The following is a 19250-nucleotide window of genomic DNA, read 5'->3' on the forward strand; positions in this document are numbered from 1 at the left end:
CAGATAAGAAGTTAGCCTGCTCATTTCATGGAAGCTGGCAGAAGCTAGGAGATACTGGGTCAGAGACAATGGACTTCCTTGCTTACACAGCAAACGGCATGATCTTCCTGTTCTGGTCCCTGCTGTTCTGGGCGTGTGGGGGCACAGAGCAGTGGGCTCGGGTGGGTACGGCCCACAGCGAGGCTGCATCGTAGCCGAGGAAGCTCAAGCTCAGGACACCCACATTTTTATTTTTTTTATTTTTTTTTTTATNAAAAAAAAAAGCAGTTCTTTTTATTAAGCTGCACAGCAAGCACATTGCCCCTTGTCAGGGAAAGGGACACTATCTCAATTGAGGCTTTTGCTTTAGAAACCTTCTTGCAAAGATAGTCCGGCACAGAAGGCAGCACCTTGCCTGCCTGAGAGGCTTTTGCGTGTAAAATTCCAAAACTCAGAACACTAGGATTATCTTCCTTAGTGGCTTTTGGTAGAATAAAACGACGCCACACATAAAAGTATTTAGTATTGTTAAATGCTGAATCAGTGTGGCATTTATTTACTTATTCTTAAAAAAATTTTTTTTCTAACCTTATATTTATTTTTGAGAGACAGAGACAGAATGTAAGCAGGGGAGGGGCAGAGAGAGAGACACAGAATCCGAAGCAGGCTCCAGGCTCTGAGCTGTCAGCACAGAGCCCAGTGCGAGGGCTTGAACCCATGAACTGCGAGATCATGACCTGAGCCGAAGTTGGAGCCAGGCTGTGCCCCGATGCAGGCTATTATAATACTCCAGCATATAGCCACATGCATGACCTTCAATACTTGAGCCTTCTTCCTTGTTATAAAAAGTAATCTATGCTTTTTTTCCTTTTAGAGCAGTTTTAGGTTCATAGCCAAACTGAGCAGAAACTATAGCTCTCCCCACACAGGCCCAGCTTCCCGACTGTTGCAGGATGTTTTACCCCAACACCCGGGGTTCGTCATCTCACCGCTTTAAAGAATGAAGAGGTGGACACAGAATGAGCAGCTGAGAAAAGTTTATGAGGGTCTAAGATCAGAAAGTAAGCCTCGCAGGAAAGCTCTCTTTACAGGGAGGGGGCTTTGAAGGTGAATGCCTGCAACTGCAGGCAAGGGTCCTCAGTCTGTAAGGTCAGCGCCCCCTTCCCTTCCTTCTCTTTCCTTCTCGGCTCCCACCCTTACGAGCTGGATAGCTCTAGGTGCCGGGTTGCCCATTCCTGAATGGCTTGATTCCATTCAGGGCTGATTCCATGAGGGCTGGTCTGTGGCCATACCCTTCCTTGGGGTTATAAGTTTGGTGGGTTATGTTTTATGGTCTACTCCTTTTTTTTTTTAGTCAGGTGTTTTGTCAAATTCCTGAGGGGAACCTGTGGGGGAATGGGATGGGTGGGGTCTGTTACATTCTTTTTTCTCTTTTTTTAATGTTTTATTTATTTCTGAGAGAGAGAGAGAGAGAGAGAGACAGCATGAGCAGGGGAGGGTCAGAGAGAGAGGGAGACACAGAATCCAAAGCAGGCTCTGGGCTCTGAGCTGTCAGCACAGAGCCTGATGTGGGGCTCGAACCCACGAACCATGAGATCATGACCTGAGCTGAAGCTGGAGGCTTAACCGACTGAGCCACCCAGGCGCCCCGGGGTCTGTTACATTCCTAAGAGGAACCCTATGCCTGAGGGGCTTTGCTGTGGTCAGACACTCCCAGCATGGTTCCCAAATAGGTGTTTTTCCCCACCCAGGGACCTAAAGTCCTGACCTTTCCCTCTGATACTACCATCAGCATTTGCAGCAGGACGGACATTTGCTACACCTCACCAACCTACGTGGACACAGGTCTGTCACCCAAAGTCCAGTAGTTTCCCTGAGGGTCCCGCTTGGTGGTGTATGTTCTGCAGTGTTGGACAAATGTGAGTGACGCGTCCATCTGTATCACGTGGAGTAGTCTCACTGCCCTGAAATCCCCTGCGATCCGCGGATGCATCCCGCCCTCCTCCCTGAGCCCTGGCCACCACTCACCTCCCTACCGCCCCAACCCCTGTGCCTTTTCCAGAATGTCATCGCTGGAACCAAACCGCACTCACCAAAGAGGTGAGCTCCCTCTCTGCACCTCGTCACCAGGGACAACAAGCATTTGTAGCTTTTCAAAAGAAGGGACAATGCATCTGCAGCACTGAAATAATACGGTATTCAAATCTAGAACTTAAAAATAGGGTTTTCGGAGCTAATTCCATTTCTGTCTTCCTACATTAGATATACAGGGAAATTATCTCCATCAGGAAGAATGGGAGTGAAATAAAATACTTTTTCTTTTAATGTTTATTTTTGAGACGGAGAGAGAGTGAGTGGCCGGAGGTGCAGAAAGAGAGGGAGGCAGAGGATCTGATGCCGGCTCTGCGCAGAGCCTGACATGGGGCTTGGACTCGCAAACCATGAGATCAAGATCTGAGCCCAAGTAGGCCGCTTAATTGACTAAGCCACCCAGGTGCCCTGAAAAAATACTTTTTAAAAACATAAGTGGAGGGGGGGGCACCTGGTTGGCTCAGTCGGTTAAGCATCTGACTTCGGCTCAGGTCATGATCTCGCAGTTCGGGAGTTCGAGCCCCGCATCAGGCTCTGTGCTGACAGCTCAGAGCCTGTTGCCTGCTTCGGATTCTATGTCTCCCTCTCTCTCTGCCCCTCCCCTGCTTGTGCTCTATCTCTGTCTCAAAAATAAATAAACTATAAAAAAATTTTTTTAAAAAACCATAAGTGGGTTGTTTTTATCAGCTAAACTCCTAATTTGCTGGGGAATGACAGGCCTTAAAGACTTCTAACTTTTCTGCCAGTACCTGGCTACCTCAAATATGAACAGATAGCCACCACGCAAAACAGGGATCCTACCTTAACATAAACATTCTGCAAGTGTGAATCCAGTGTTCTTTCCCTGTTCCAAGGCCTGGTGGCAGATTTTAGCAAATCGGCATACGTCATGAGAACAGTCAAAAGTTAAGATTTTCTCTTCTGCCCTGGGAGTATAAAGCTGTAGGGTTATTTCTCTGTTAGTGTCCCAGCCCCCGTCGTAGCTGCTAATTCCAGATTGCAGAGTTTCATTTGTGAAGACTCCGGGTTGGTGGGCTAGCGTTCCGTGAAAAGGAGGTATTTGCAAAATGACCTCCAAAGGCGGAAGCAGCCCTGCGACCGAGGAAAAAGGCTGGCAAGTCCAGCTTAACAGGAGATGGCTTATCGAGGGGACTTAGGGACAGAAGTGTGTCCTGGGAAGCTGCAAGAGGTCCATAACCCCGCCTCCTGTAAAGCCTGCTTTGTAAAGCCCTACAGGCTGGGGGTCACGGGGAGGAAATGCCTGAGCATCGCGGTCCCACCTCCAGAGCAGATCAAAGATGTTCTGCCCCAAGGAGGTACTTTAGGGTGTGGTTATACAAAAATAAAGAGTGTGAGCGTGAGTGTGTGTGTGTGTGTGTGTGTGTGTGTGAGTGTGTGTGTTGGGGCAGGGGGTTGCACTCCACAAGTCTTCGGGTCACACAGAGGTCCTCATGGCAGACGGGTTCAGGACGGCCCTAGTCAGGGTCTCAGAGCTGGAGCTAAGGGCGTCTGTGAGGAGGTCCTCCAGGCAATTCCACACAACAAGGTCCCAGAACAAGTGACCTGAAAGCATCTGGAAAACCTCAGGCGTCTAGGCCGAAATTATAACCAATGTTGAATATTACGATGAGCGTAGAAAACAATCAGGGCAGATATACAAGGCTTTGAGGAGGGTATTGTACACACAGGTTTAGGAGTGACTCCTGATGTAAAAGAGAAGGATTCTGAAGGAAAAGATGATGCTAGGAAGACAGGCCTACGCCTGGCCAGAGAGCTGACTGTGCGCTGAGGAAAACGGTACCAAGCTAGACGCCACTTTACTGCCTATTTCGTTTCCTTTTTTTTTTTAATTTTTTTCTTTTCCTTTTTTTTTAAATTTTAATGTTTATTTTTGAGGGGGTAGGAAAGATAGAGAGTGAGAGTTTGAGTTGGGGAGGGGCAGAGAGAGAGGGAGACACAGAATCTGAAACAGGCTCCAGGCTTCAAGCTGTCAGCACAGAGCCTGACGCGGGGCTCAAACCCCCAAACCGTGAGGTCATGACCTGAGCCGAAGTCAGATGCTCAACCGACTGAGCCACCCAAGTGCCCCCGCTACCCATTTCTAAGTGTTGTCACCAACCTCTGCACATGAGATGAGTCACACCAGAGTATCCATCAAGTGCCCAAAAACATTTTTCGAAAAAATTTATCATACTAGGTGTCAGTGGCTATAAAATTGGAGATTTTTATGATGAAGAAACTTCACACACTGAGAAATCCATCAGAGGGGGCAAAAAAAAAAAAAAAAACAAAACAAAGAAAATGAACACAACTGCTCCTCAGAAGATTGCCCATATTTTTGAATACGTGCAAAACAAACAGCATCTTTCATGCTGTTGTTTTTTTTTTAATGTTTATTATTTAGAGAGAGAGTGCGAGTAGGGGAGGATTAAGAGAGAGAAGGGGACACAGAATCCGAATCAGGCTCTGGGTTCTGAGCTGTCAGTCAGCACAGAGCCTGACAAGGGGCTCGAACTCACCAACTGTGAGATCTTGACCCGAGCCGAAGTCGGATGCTTAACCGACTGAGCCACCCAGGCGCCCCCAGGACTAATGAGGCTATGACTCACTGTTACGTTTAGACTCACTGGCTCTAAAAACTTGGATACTCTAATTATTATAAGTATCCAAATACACATTATTCCTTTTGGCCTTAATATATCACTCAGGAAATTAATCCCCGGAGTTGCAATGTCTTGAAACATTCAGCAGAAATCCAAAGATCACTTAAAATTTAAACATACAGGAAATACACACATACATATTCATGTTCAGGGGTTATACAAAGCTGAGATAAAAGGACATCATAAAAAACATTTCTGATATAGAAAGCGCAAGTGCTAATTCAGCACACATTTATTCTTGTGCTTATTTGCTTATTTCACACAAAGAAGGTAGACTACATGAGGCACCTGATAGAGGATGGTGAGTAACCTCTGCAGCCTCTGTTTCTTTCTTCTTTAAATATAGACGCTGACAGACAAGATGGATTAGATGCAGTCTACTGTTTCTTCACTTGGCTGATTTTTTAGGGGATTATAAACCATGAAACGGAACTGAGTAAATGTTGGAAGTTTACCGCAAGCGGCACCTGGGGCCAAGAAAAGAGGAAGTTACGTGGGTGAGTAGAGAATGCACACATTGCAGCCAGTCCCCACTGTAGCTTCCTGGCCTCGCCGTCGGCTGTCGTGAACCCGAGGTGAGCAGAGCCACCCGGAGCACACGAGTGTACTGACCGGCCGGGGGGCGCCCCAGGGGAGGAAGGAAGGGCAGTGGGAAAGCCGTCTCTTTGAACCTCGGTATCCAGGCGGAGTTCTGGCTCTATGCACGCATGCTGTCATTGCTATTACTTTACTCTGTTTGTAGATCCTGTTCTTGGCAAAAATACTTTCGTAGGCAAGGGCTACGGACCTTCTTTCCCTAGCCACTGGGACGTGACCGTCAGCCATCCCTAATCCTTCCTTCCCTCGGTCCCTGTTCTTCTCTACTTTTCTGTTCCCACAGCAAGGGAGACGAGCTCTTTGCCACTAATCCAGTCCTCCTCACTGACGCCCTATTCCTATGACAGTGGGGGGTTTCTTCCCCTCCCACCCCGCAAACACCTTGCACGGGACCCTTCTAAGGCCAATAATTTAAGGAACGAGTCCATTTTAAATTCATCTACAGTGATCTCGTTGTCATTTTTACATCATGTTAAATCCAACTCTGAGCCTTCTCAGGTTTATTTCTGAAGACGGAATCAATCAAACCAACTTACTTTTAAACATGAAGCCTTCTCCCCCGCCCCCCATAACGTCTATCGACTTTGGTATCTCGGTACTTAAAAAAGAATTAGGAATTCCTCAAACAAGTTTTTCAAATACAGAACTGTGGGAAGGAAAAGATCAAAGAACAATAATAAGCAGTCTAACCTAATAAGTTATATTGATCAGTATGCCGTATCTCTTCCCCATCTGAAAATGCACTAATGAGAGGCAGCAGTGGGTGATCTTGAAGCACTTTGAAACGGTGACAGGCTCATCCAGAAAGTAAATGAAGCAAAGGACAGGCCTCCAATGCTGTGCAAAAATAATTCTGCCAACTTCTTCAGTTTACTAATTAGTAATGCATTTTGTACCTTGGAGCCCCAAGAAGGTCTAAATGACTGAGACATTAATATAATGGATGGAAAAGAAGCAGGGAAGATCATTTGTCCCTATCGACCTCGAATTAATAAAATCATTTGACTAGAGTTAGCCCTTCTCAGCACGTACTGGAGCTACAGCTCAACCCTGACGTAGGACCAATGTCAAAGACATGAACTAAGAGCCAAAGATGGGGTCCTAACCACCGGTGGTCAACCAAAGAGGGGGTTTAAGGTGTACTCAAGCACTCTGGGCGTCTTGACAGGTCAACAGTTAACATTTACCCAGTGCCTACCCAACACAGTCTCTGTTGCCACTCTATTGGAGCAGAAAAACACTACAGTATTTTTAAGTGTATGTTTTCAACAACGTTTACAAGTTCGCCCCAATACGAATTCCAAATAAAACTTACCATAACTTCCGGTCACATTGGCACATATCACAGCCCCAAAGAAGTTTGGAAAATACTTCTGAATCCTTGAAATCACTTTCCGGCAGGCTAGGGCTGGATCTTCTCCCATTCTCATGTACTCTACAGCTTGGTAGCTGGTTTAAACAGAGGCGAAACGTCAGCATCACAGAAGGAGCTAAGTCCACGTGTGTTAACCTGAAGTTAGAAACCCGAAACCTAAAACCATCAAAGCTGTCACCTGTGGCAAAATACATAAAGGGAAGTCAGAAGCTCCTGTGAAAGCACCAGCATGAACGGAAGTAAACCTTGACTCAGTGTCTACCTTTTCAACTAATCTGTCCCTTAATGTCAGATGAGGACTATTATCTTTGGCTCTGGGTGAATAACTGCTACTCAGTAACAACGGCCAGAAGTCATAAAAAAGAGAGGTTCTATTGAAACGGGAAATGGGGCTACAAGCAGTGGGGGAAATACCAGGCATGTGCAAAACATCCAGTCGTAATGATCATCTTTCAGTAATTAATTGCACACGGTGACTGACTTGCCCTCTTTTATCACCAATTATCACCCCTCCTTTACTCAGTGGCCTTACATAAATTACTTAAATGCATCATAAGTGTTCTCATCTGTGAAGTAAAGCAAGAAATATTCTATTTCAGAGGACAATGATTACTTAATTTGAATTATCATCATCAAAAATGATAGGTGGAGAGTGCAGACGCACAATTTCTAAGCAGCTCTGGTGCCCACAAAATCAGACTGCGTGGCACAAGCCATTACTTTCTGTCTCGACAGACAACATCTCCTCTAAGGATCTCCAAGGGTCACGTATGCGAGGGGCCGCACCTTGGCAGAAAGCGCATCAGGATGTCCCCATCCCCGGTGGCCGCGGCGGCTCCCGCGGCATCGTCCGCATAGGCGCCAGCTCCAGGTATTGGTGAATCTCCTACTCGACTTTGGAAGGACACAGCACAGTAATTGAGGACAGGACACCAAGCGTGAAATGCAAACAGTATTTTATGAGAGGTTCCACAATATTTCTACTTAGCACTCGGTATTGTTTTAAGCCAGTTCTTCATCAGAACACAGAGATCAAAGATTTTCATCAGTCTTTCAGCTAAGGTTTCCCCAAACCTAATTATGTAAGAATTGGATACCGGCTGGTTATATATCAAGATGGCACAGATTCACGGTGACTGTTCAATTACTACTGTCCTTTATCATCAGATTTCCGGATTATCTCCACAGGTTCAAATTGGCTTTCCTCATCTGTAATCTACTCCTGCCTTCTATCTGATGTGCCAGAATTTGACCAAGGATTGTCCTTGTAACAAACCTTCAGTGTTTGTTCTTCTCCTTTAAGATAAAATCCAGAAATCTTTAAACTGACCCAGGACCCTGTGAACTCTGGCTCGTCCTCCTCCCTGGGACCCGACATACATATTTCTCTCCCAGCCTGAGGGACTTGAACGTGCTCTGCTCCAAGTGCCCTTCCCCTCCCGAGGCGCGCGCTCATCTGGCCTCCCCAGCTGACTGCCCCGCTTCCTCAGACCACCGCTGCCATTCCTGGTGGCTGGGACGCCCACTCCTGTGGCACGCAGCACGTACTAACTTATTTTCTTTCACATTTACTTATCTCAGCTGTGAGGGGAGGGTTGTGCTTTATGTTTGGCATCTCCCATTAGCGCCTTGCGCATACTGGTTTATACTCAACACATACTGGCGAGGTACGTTCTTTCAGAAACACTAACCCATGTATTTTGAATTTTATACCATTTGTAGAAGTACCGGCAGCAGTACGCCCCATTTCATGGATGACAACCATGCCTAGAAGTTAAAAAAAAGAATCATTGTAGGTATCAACTCTGAGGTTTCCCTCAAAGACAAAGAAACATTTGAGCTGTTTGTAATATAAATATCCCCACTCATTAATTTCCGGCAGAAGAAATTAGGAAGCTTGGGAATACTGAAACTTATAGCAATTGAGTCATTTGTGCTGTTTCAGAGCCTAGACTTTCCATACCCTTACTTCAGATTACTCAGTCACCTTTCAAAGGTAATTAAAAAAATCACTGATATAGGACAAGGGAAATTTTCAACATAATAGCTCAAATATGGCAAACAGTGTAAAAGTATTAAAGAACTAACTACACATCAAACAGAGGCACCTGACTGGCTTGGTCAGAAGAAAACACAACTCTTGAGTCAAAAGTCCTGATTTCGAGCCCCATGTTGGATATAGAGATTACTTAAATAAATGAATAAAAACTAAAAGAAAACCCAACAACTAAATATCAAATACAGATTTAAAAATCTACAAGTGGATAATCACTAGCTGTAAGGGGCCTTGTATAAAGTAATTTACCAAACGTATATAGATGCAGTGAAAAGTTGTGTGTGTGTGTGTGTGTGTGTGTGTGTGTGTGTCCCCGCATGTGCACGTGCGTATTTATCGTCGTACTTAGCAGGTAAACCAGTTAAAATCACCTTGTGGCATGTCAATCGGGATAAAGAAGTTAAGAACAATGGGAAGGCAATTAAAAATGGCCGAACTTTGGGACGCCTGGGTGACTCAGTCGGTTAAGCCTCCAACTCTTGATTTCAGCTCAGGTCATGATCCCAGGATCGTGGGATTGAGACCTGCATTGGGCTCCGAGATGAGCGTGGGGCCTGCTTAAAATTCTTTCTCTTTATCCCTTTGACCCCTCCCCAGCTCACATGGTCTCTCTCTAAAGTAAAATTGTAAAAAATGGCTGAACTTTAACCATAAAAATTATATGAAAAGGCAAATTACCAATTGTATCATGACCGTAATTCTCTCCTGTTTCTTTATAGGTAGGGTCATCTTGCTTTAAGATACTAGGTGGTTTGTAAGGTCCACAGTATTTTGAAGCATCTGGTACAACATTCTGCAAACAAGAATTAAGTTTTATTTTTTAGAAAGGTTCATTTTAGAAATTGGCAAGCAGTTCCATACAATGACTAAACATTAGCAGGAAACCAAGAAGATGTCTGGTAATGGAAAGCTATGAATTAAAAACCAAAGATTAGCTAAGTCTTATATAAACAGATGGATATAATTTTATTTAATACGGAGTCTTGTCTCAGAATTACATAACACAGAATAATAGACATCTATATCTGGAAACGGTCCCTCATCTCTCTCTATATGTGGCTAAAGTTCTCAGCACAATGGCAGATATAAATGAAGATTTTTCTATTAGATCTTAATCCTCAAAGGAATCAGGTACACAGCCTGACCTTTAAATTTCAGCATTTGTTCCCTGGCCAATGAAGAATTCTGAGATTTAAAGGAGAATCTATTTTAAAAATGTTCTTCGGGGCACCTGGATGGCTCAGTTGGTTAGGCGTCTGACTTCGGCTCAGGTCATGACCTCGCGGTTCGTGGGTTCGAGCCCCGCGTTGTTCTCTGTGCTGACAGCCAGCTCAGAGCCTGGAGCCTGTTTCGGATTCTGTCTCCCTCTCTCTGACCCTCCCTTGCTCATGCTGTCTCTCTCTCTCTCAGAAATAAATTTTAAAAATAAAAAAAAAAATAAAAACGTTCTTTATTTCTGGGGTGCCTGGCAGCTCAGACAGTTAAGCATCTGATTCTTGATTTAGCCTCAGGTCATGATCTCATGGTCATGAAATCAAGCCCCGCATCAGGCTCCGTGATGATAGTGCGAAGCTTGCTGTGGGATATTCTCTCTCTCATTCTCTCTCTCTCAAATAAATAAACTTTAAATTTAAAATTAAAAAAAAAAACCTTTATTTCAAAGCTAGGTTCAGGAGAATATATTCTAAGTTGTACTTGTAAACTGAATCATAAAGACACAAGAAAATAATTTGAATTCATAAATTTAGGCTGTGTATGTGGATTAGTATTTCATCAAGAAACCTACTACCTGTCCTACTCATTAGTGCACTCCGTGCCTCCCCTGACCTGGTTTTATACATTCGCCGCTTTCAGATGCTAAGCTCAGAGACTCCTTAGTCACTTATAGGCAATTAGGATTTGGGGCAAGAAACAGATGAGACGACGGTCCACAGAAGGGTTCTGGAAGGCAAAGAGAACCTGATTTATGCTAAATGTCCCAGTGATGTAAGGAGAAATTACCCAGCATTGGCCCACTAGACACCGAATTGTAGAGGTCCAGTCAAATAAGGGGCAAGAGAGTGGGTATCTTCCACACAGCCAAAATGTAAGACATACTCTAGACGAATGATTTCCAAAGTCTGATTTTTTTTTTTTTAGACTTTTTTTTAGACCTATTGTCATTAGGAAATACAAGCAGAGCAGGTCTGACTGAGGACACCCCGCTTCCTGCAGCACATCTGTCAGTGTGAAAGCTACTGCAAGGACCCAGGAGTTTTCCACCAGGGATGTGCATGCGGAGCAGCTAACGAACGTTCGTGAGCATCCATGCACTGAAGAGTCCCCTTCAGTCGTTGTTTCTAAAGTGCTACCGGAGTGATAACCAGCACCGTAGGCAAGAGAGAGCAGACGGGCTGTCAGTGAGTCTTTGCTAATGATTTACCTGTAAGAATGAAGCCTACGTACCCTCCAGTAATTTGGCTGGCAATTCCGAGCAAGCCAATCCGAATGAAGGGCTCGGGAAGTCTTGGTAGATAAATCCTCACTGATAAACCCCATACTTTCGGCAAACTTGGTGGCTGGAGATTAAGAAGAGAAGGAAAAAGTAAATTAGTTAAGCACTGTTTTCTAAACAAAATACACGTACAGGAAGCCTTCTCGGCTAGTGGTCTCTCAAGCGGGATATCCCTTCCCGGGGGCGCACAAAGGCGTTCAGAGGAATATTCAGACGGGAACGGTGTTAAGGCACTTTCAACTGCCACGTGTTCTTTCTACATCTGATCTTCCTGAGAACCTTGGAATGCGTACACTTCTCCTTTCCAGCCCCTTCACCACCCCCCTTCCTGTACATCACAAAAGGAAAAGCACGCCGCTCCCTGACAAAGAATCTCACCTTTCTAACTAGGGTACCATGTCAGTGTTGAGACCCCAAAGGGCCAACTGGATTCCATGCGTGAGTAGTGGGTCTTTCTGTTTGTCAGGCAGTTTCTAATTCTGGCTTTCAGCAAAACTGAAGGACGCCTACTGGAGTTATTAGCTCATACAACATTTAAAAGTATTTTTCAGGGTGCCTGGGTGGCTCCGTTGGTTAAGTGTCTGACTGGGGCTCGGGTCATAATCTCACATTCATGAGTTCGAGCCCCACGTCGGGCTCTGTGCGGACAGCTCAGAGGCTGGAGTCTGCTTCGGATTCTGTCTCCCTTTCTCTCTGCCCCTCCCCCCTTGCTCTCTATATCTCATCAAAATAAATAAAAATAAAAAATGTTTTAACTTAAAGTATTTTTGATTATAGATCACTGTATGAGTTTTGACATATAACTTGGAAGACATTCAAGCAAGGGACACAACCATAGCAAAAATACGCTGGTGCCCATCTTCTGATGTTAAGAATGCTCTGTGCAAGTCGTTCAGGAAGATAAACAATGTTGACTCAATATTTCCGTCCAGCAATGACCTCTCCATAGACAATGAACTAGTTTTTTACAATCCTATTTCACATATGAATAAAGTTGAATTTAGAAGTAACTTACCTGAGGATAAAGAGGTATTAACTAAAACAGCTGGAATGTGACCTTGGGTTGGCTTTTACCTACTATTTTATATTTTCACAGTGAAGAATGTAGACAAAGGACTAGATAAAGCTCGAGGGTAGGTAAGATATACCTGACTCTCCTACCAAAAGTGTGTGTGTTGTATGTTCCAGAACTTTCCGTGCCACACCAATAGCATTTTTAATTCGTCTGAGATCTCCCACTGCTCCTACGTTCATTGTAGTGCTGCGAGAAAAGAAGCACAGTAAGACTTATTAAGGTACTTTCTCAGGTTCACTGATAAAAACAACATTGATTTACTCCAAGCAATGGCTTTGTAGGATAAAAACTGTCTTAACCTAAACATGATACCACATCCATGAAGTTCATACAAATTCCCATGATCAGATAAATTAAGGAACAAATAGCAAAGCAATCTACCACATACTCCAACAGCACCACAGTGCCAAGTTCCCCTTGGCTTTTTTTTTTTTTTTAATATTTTATTTACTTTTAAGCAAGCGCGAGAGGGGCAGAGGCTCCAATGCAGGCTCTGCACTGACAGCCATGAGCCTGATGGGGGGCTTGAATTCACAAACCAGGAGATCGTGACCTGAGCGGAAGTCAGACCCTCAACTGACTGAGCTGCTCAGGTGCCCCCCTCCTGACTTTTAAACGTGGCTTCTAAAAATAGTTTAAATCTTCAGGTCATGCAAACCACAGGGTACATGGATGGCAGGTAGGTGATTATTTACCACATCAGAGATGTATCTCCATAGTGTGGAATTTTCTGTGTTCTCAGGAGACTGCCTACGGCATCCATGTAATATTTCTATTATTCTGATGATTTTCTCTTAACTTGTGTTTGGAAAGGCCAGGTACCATAAGCTAGGGGTTCTGACCTGATGAAGCTTACACATTTGTCCATCTTGCTCTCAGCAGAAGGCTGATCAGTATAACTCAACATGGGGTGAAGTGGAGATTTCTTACCCGTCCATGATCATGGCATCCAGCGTGGTCTCGCCGAGCTCATCAGGACTCCCTCCAAAGCCCACGGTACCGTCACACTGTTGCCTCTCACACACGGCACAGCCCTGCTCAACGGCATCCAAGGGAGAGCCTCCAGATGCTAACGTCCTCCACGCTGTTAGTCAAATGCCAGTAGTGCTGGTTTATATATTGATTTTTTGTGAATGCCAAATGCAACAAACCAGAAATGTTTTGAGCACTCATCTAAAAGTACAGTTTCATGTTTACCCTCAAACAGATTTTTACTTTGTTAAGTGCTAAAAAAAGAGTGATATAGACAAAATTATACAATGCAACTATTTACTGTGAAGAATTTAAACACTATTGACGTAAAGTGAGATTTTTTTTTTACCCACTAATATTTCTGTGCTGTGTAAGAAATGTCTTCTCTTCGTCAATTTTATAATTGAAGCCACTAAAAGGCAGTTAAATTGGAAGTTCATTAGAGCATAGGCTTATAAATTTCTTCTGTATCATTAGAGGATTAAAAATATACACAACTCGGACTTTTATTGAGGTAACATCAATCACTGCAACTCTCAATACCCACTGCAGAAGAGCAAATAATGACAACCTGGGCTTCACATGGCTTAATGCGTTTAATCTGCACCATAGCTTTTCAGGTAAGTACCGTACAGTTAGCGTCCTCATTTTAAGTAGGAGGAAACAGACCGAGACAGGTTAAGGAACTCGTTCAAGGTCACACACTGGGAACAGAGTTCTCAAGCCACGTTGGCACTACTTTGTTCGGTGGAACCCCATACATTGGCGGGGGGGGGGGAATCTTCCAAGGTCAGTGTCTTTACTAATAAAAACAATTATTTGAAGGGAAGGAGGTACTACTGGTAATTTTAAGTATTAGCACTGGATCTACAGGATTGAAACAAGTTTCAAGAAGATCCCCCTTTCACTGTAGGGAACACCTATATGCGCCCCCCCCACCCCCCGCACTTTCTTTTCTGTCTCATTTTGGCCTCAAGCTGGGACTTTCCTTCTCACGGCCTGTTTCCATCTTTTCTGAACAATATGCACCTGCCTCTCCCACCCAACCTTCACTCCACCAAGTTCTGGCGCCAATTCTGCCCCAGTGAGTTGTACCGGCAGCCTCAGGTGGGGGAAAAGGAGTCTGAAATTACTCCTGGGGCAGTAGGTCTTGGGAACGAATGAGGCAAATATACACAATCCAGTAAACACATGACAAGATCATGGTATGTACAGGATTGAATGAAAGCACAGTAGATAGGCAGCTCACTCAGACCGGGCGTTCATAAGGGCAGTAAATCAAGGAAGGCTTCTTGAAAGAGGTGAGTTTAGTGGTTCGCACACTTAGCCACGAATCAAAATCGCTTAGAAAGCTTTCAAGGAAACAAAACAAAAATGTCATGTTTCCAGGAGTTAAAATCTCAAGAGGTAGGGCTCAGGCACGGGAAGTGCGGTGGCCAGCCACACTGCAACCCCGTACTGCGGGCGCCGAACACACGTCAGCAGGAACAGCAAACGTAAGCGTACAAACGGTGTGTATGGGAAACCAATGGCCGTTTGCAAAGCGGCCGTTGAGCTCAGGGTACTGGGGAGACCGGAGGGGCCAGTAAGGAGAGGTGGGGCTGTGGACCANGATTTGTTTTCTCTGCCAGACTTAACCGAATTATTGCTTCCCCCGATGGTAAAGGCCGACGGAGCCCTGTATTGAAAAATCAGTATGAAATGACGCAGCCCCGGGTTGCATGGCCCTGGGGACATTTTCGTTTGCTTTAAGTTTATTTTTTAAATTAGAAGCTAAAGTCGACGCTTTTCCGGATGCAAAATGTACGGCGGGATCCCTGGCCTCAGAGGCGTGCGGAGGTTATGCGGTCGGGGTGAAGCACGCTTGCTGAGACCGCACCTCTCCGCAGGACGTGCCCTCGTGAGCAGCCCCTCGCGGCGCCCGGGCGAGAAGGGCTCCCTTCCCAGGGCCTCCACCTGCTGCCCGACGCCCTTAGGTGCTGATTACGTGTTGGAAGAACACGGAAGGCAGACTCACAGGGTTAAAAGGGAAACTGAAAATGCTACAGAGTTTGAAAACGATGTTTAAGTAGACATCCTATGGAATACATTGTTGAAAAGTTCCTTCGTAAACTTTTACTTACAGCTTTTGAGCGAGTAGGGGAGTTTGGGGGGTTGAGGAAAGGCACAGGTGGCCTCTGAGTTGTTTCTAGAGCTGCATTTCGTGTCAGACTCGATTTGTGAGGCAGGTGCCGCTGTACTGAATTCCTCAGAGGCTGGGGTTGCATCCTGAATGGGGTCACCTGGTGGACTGGCCCGTTCAAATCCGTCGCGGCCAGTCTGCATGTTTATATCACAGGGAGAGTATTTTCGGCTGAGACGGAAATCAGAACATTCCTGTGTTCCAGCTTCAGAGCTGCGTGTCTGCGATCTTTAGTAAATCCTTCTACAAAGACTTCAGGATGGTTCTTCTTTCCCTTTGGGTACATAGCTTCATTTTAGCTGAGGGGACAAGGCCCTAAAAACTTCTTTTTTTAAAGTTTATTTATTTTGAGAGAGAGAGAACTTAGGTGCACATGCAAGCATGAGCCGGGGAAGGGCTGAGAGAGAGAGAGAGAGAATCCCAAGCACTCTGTACCATCAGCTGATTCTGTACCATCAGCACAGAGCCGGAAGCAGGGTGCAACCCCCCCAACACGTGAGATGGTGACCTCAGCCGAGACCAAGAGGCTTAGCCTACGAAGCCACCCAGGCGCCCCACCTGAAAAAGTTTTTATCAAGCTCTATCAATTTCCAATTTGGCCACCTTCTGACGTTAAAAAGAATCCTTTTGAATATCTTACCAGACTTCAGGTGAGACGAATAGTAAATGCTCCCCGAGCATATTGAACAACCCCTTGCGTAGAAGGGCATCCTCGGAGATGGTGCAAAGGTTCCTACCCTCCCAAGATCAGAGCCGCTCTCAGAGATAACCAAAAGAAAGACAACTTTCCTGAGAGCAGACAGCAGCAATCAGTAGGCACAGGCACAAATGGAGTGCAACGCACACTTCTGCACGACCGTATTTCTGGAAGCCCGATCCTGACAGGTGCCAAGCCAAGTTCTCCAGACACACAATGATACTGAGAAGGCAACAGCTGTCCCCGGGAGAGAAAGGATTGACAGCCAGAGGCTCTCTAAAAGCAAGTTCACGTGTCACCATTCAAAGATCTAATTCTTTAAATGTTTTTTTGCCTGCCAATCTGAATTGGGAAGGGAAGGGGCAAAGTGGACTTTTACCTTCCTCTGTCAACCAGACACCACAGATGGAGATCGGGGAGAGCTGACTCTGGTAAGCATTCTAGCCACTTGCCAGCCTCTGCCAGTTTCCCCAGGATCCTGTCTGTAGGCTGCAGAGGGAGCAGGCTGTCCCAGGTCCCCAAAAATTGTAGAGGAGGAAGAATAATCCCCCCCCCCTTACAATAGTGCTTCACCAAGACCCCTTGTATTCTAGGGCACCTCCTAAATGGATAAGTTCATCTAAAGTGAGTTAAAGTTCTCCATTGTGGCCACTGTAATTCAAGATTATTTCTGGTAAGTTTAACCCGCTTGCTGAGACTTAAAATTTTATTCGCCCAACGCCTCACCCTGGACCTGGCCTAGCTTATGCCAGACCCAGTCCACTCCGGCCAGTTTAGGACCCAGCTCAGTGTCCGAGTGGGACCCGCTCCAGTGCATAAGGAGCGCCCAGCCTGGGTTCTAAGCCAGAACCGGTGCAGCCTGCAGGTCAGGCCTGAGCGGGGATGAAACCAGCAGATGACGTCTGAAAGCTCCTGATGCAGACGCTGCTGGTCCGGGCACCCGCCCTGCACCCCCAGAGGCAGCGGGAAGGCAGCGAGCTCCTGGGGCTCACAGGTACCTTCACCTGGTTGCTTTTTGCTCCCCCGGTTCTCTCTCCGGCTCCAGACCTGTTAGGAGAGAAACTGAGGCATGCTGACAAGGTTGAGTACATCTAAGGAGGGGCACCTGGGTGGCTTAGTCGGTTAAGCGTCCGACTTTCGCTTAGGTCATGATCTCGCGGTTCGTGGGTTCGAGCCCCGCGTCGGGCTCTGTGCTGACTGCCAGCTCAGAGCCTGGAGCCTGTTTCAGAGTCTGTGACTCCCTCTCTCTCCTACCCTCCCCTGCTCACGCTGTCTCTCTCTCTCTCTTTCCTAGAAATAAATAAAACATTAAAAAGAAAAAGAGTACATCTAAGGAAAATGGATTCAAATTGGGCAGCATCGACCAGGCAGACAGAAAGGAGCTCCACAAAGCTGTAAAATGAAAGACACCATTAGGGAGAGCAGGATGGGAACAAGGAAGTTACCTAATCCAAAAAGTGGGTTAATTACTCCAACGTTGCTTTCTCCCTGGGGGTTGGTAGGATTCCATCAGGAAGCTTACCTGACCAGTGCTCATCAGGAGATTCCTGATAGACTGGCTTCAGGTTCTGTTTCTGGGAGACTCAACACTGTAATTAAGTCTTTTATGGGGGACATAGGCCTCAGCATAAGCAACTCCATTTTTAGACCGTTGCCTTGTTTTTAGCAACATGCCTGGTAGAGATGGCTCAGTTTGGTAATGTGGTTGTCCAGCCGCAGGGGCCAGCATGAACCAGTGATCCCTTTGGGGTCTGGAATGCCTGATTCTGTTGCGACAGGAAGCCACATGATCACTTACTTCTGACACCCGTTTTTACAAATGTATCCAGGCTTTTAAAAATATAACTTAGTGGGAGTTGTGGGGTTTCCAAATCTTCAAGGCTTCATTGCTATAAAATAAAAGACACAATTTAAACACCACAAAAAGCCTGGAAGAATTAGCAAAAGGTGGGGAAGTGCTGTTATTGAAAGTAGGTGCACTTGAAGAGAATTATAAATTTCTCCTATGGGATTTTGGGGGGGGTTTGTTTTAATTTTTTAATGTTTATTTTTGAGAGAGAGAGAGAGGCAGAGTGTGAGTGGGGGAGGGGCAGAGAGAGAGAGGGAGACGCAGAATCTGAAGCAGGTTCCAGGCTCTGAGCTGTCAGCACGGAGCCCAACGCAGGGCTCGAACTCACGAACCGTGGGATCATGATCTGAGCTGAAATCAGTCACTTAACCAACTGAGCCACCCAGGCTCCCTTCTCCCATGGGATTTCAGAGGAGGAACAGGTCATCTGTGCTGGTATAATCAGCATAAACTAGTGCCATGTGAAATTTAAAAGAGGGGACGAAAGACGATAAGAAGCAAGGAAAACATATCATGCATTGAATTAATTCTCATTAGTACCTGAACTGAACCTTCGTGCTTTTCACACACCAGGAGCCAGAACATGATTTCAGACAAAAATTGTGTTATATAATACATGCGAATTTGGTCACAGTGTCCACTGCTCCTGGTCGCCCCTCCTTTGTTCTTAAGGCATTTATATTTCTTCTAGAAAGAGCTTGAACCTCTGCTGTGTCCACCCTTTTTTCCAATATTCCTGTCTCGCCACTTGGAATCAGAATTCCCATCAGAGAAATGCAACACCGCTAAATTATACTTTAGTGGGAATGTCTGAGAAAAGCTTTCAATACGTCAGTTTCCCCAAGGATGTTTATATTTAAAATAAAATGGCCACCTCAAAGGAATCAGACTTATTTGGTGACGTTTTAGTATCTATTAAAATACCCACTGGGTCCACCATCCAGTGAACCTAAACTTAAAGTCCTGTCTGCAGCTCTATCTTAAAGATGGTAACATAATACGGGTATTTGCGCTCCTTCTGGATTAATTTTTCTTTGACTAACATTTGGAGGATACTTTGAATTTTAGTCTTAGGAGGCCCCTCATGTTACTCGTCAGTCTTTGTATAACTAGATACTTATGCTTTACTTTGGGGTAAATTTCAATGAAAAGAGACATCTGCTGATCAAGCAGGTAGTGGACCTTGGGGGAAAAAATGGTTCAGGACTTTCCCAGCATCC

General features: G+C 45.4%; 1 protein-coding gene across 1 annotated transcript; it reads right to left on the bottom strand.

Annotated features, from left to right (window-relative positions):
- Nucleotides 1-4934: 4934 nt before the first annotated feature.
- On the bottom strand, nucleotides 4935-14029 carry AGA (aspartylglucosaminidase). The gene is made up of 8 exons (XM_077779070.1): nucleotides 13261-14029; nucleotides 12404-12516; nucleotides 11207-11319; nucleotides 9440-9554; nucleotides 8397-8472; nucleotides 7492-7599; nucleotides 6646-6779; nucleotides 4935-5200 (listed from the first exon to the last, which is right to left on the bottom strand). The coding sequence occupies exons 1-8, from the start codon at nucleotides 13272-13274 to the stop codon at nucleotides 5100-5102; spliced, it is 774 nt and encodes a 257-aa protein (XP_077635196.1). The 5' UTR covers nucleotides 13275-14029; the 3' UTR covers nucleotides 4935-5099.
- Between the last annotated feature and the right edge of the window lie 5221 nt (nucleotides 14030-19250).

The sequence above is a fragment of the Crocuta crocuta genome, unplaced genomic scaffold (assembly GCF_008692635.1).
Source record: "Crocuta crocuta isolate KB4526 unplaced genomic scaffold, BGI_CrCroc_1.0 scaffold88, whole genome shotgun sequence".
Classification (NCBI taxonomy): Eukaryota; Metazoa; Chordata; class Mammalia; order Carnivora; family Hyaenidae; genus Crocuta; species Crocuta crocuta.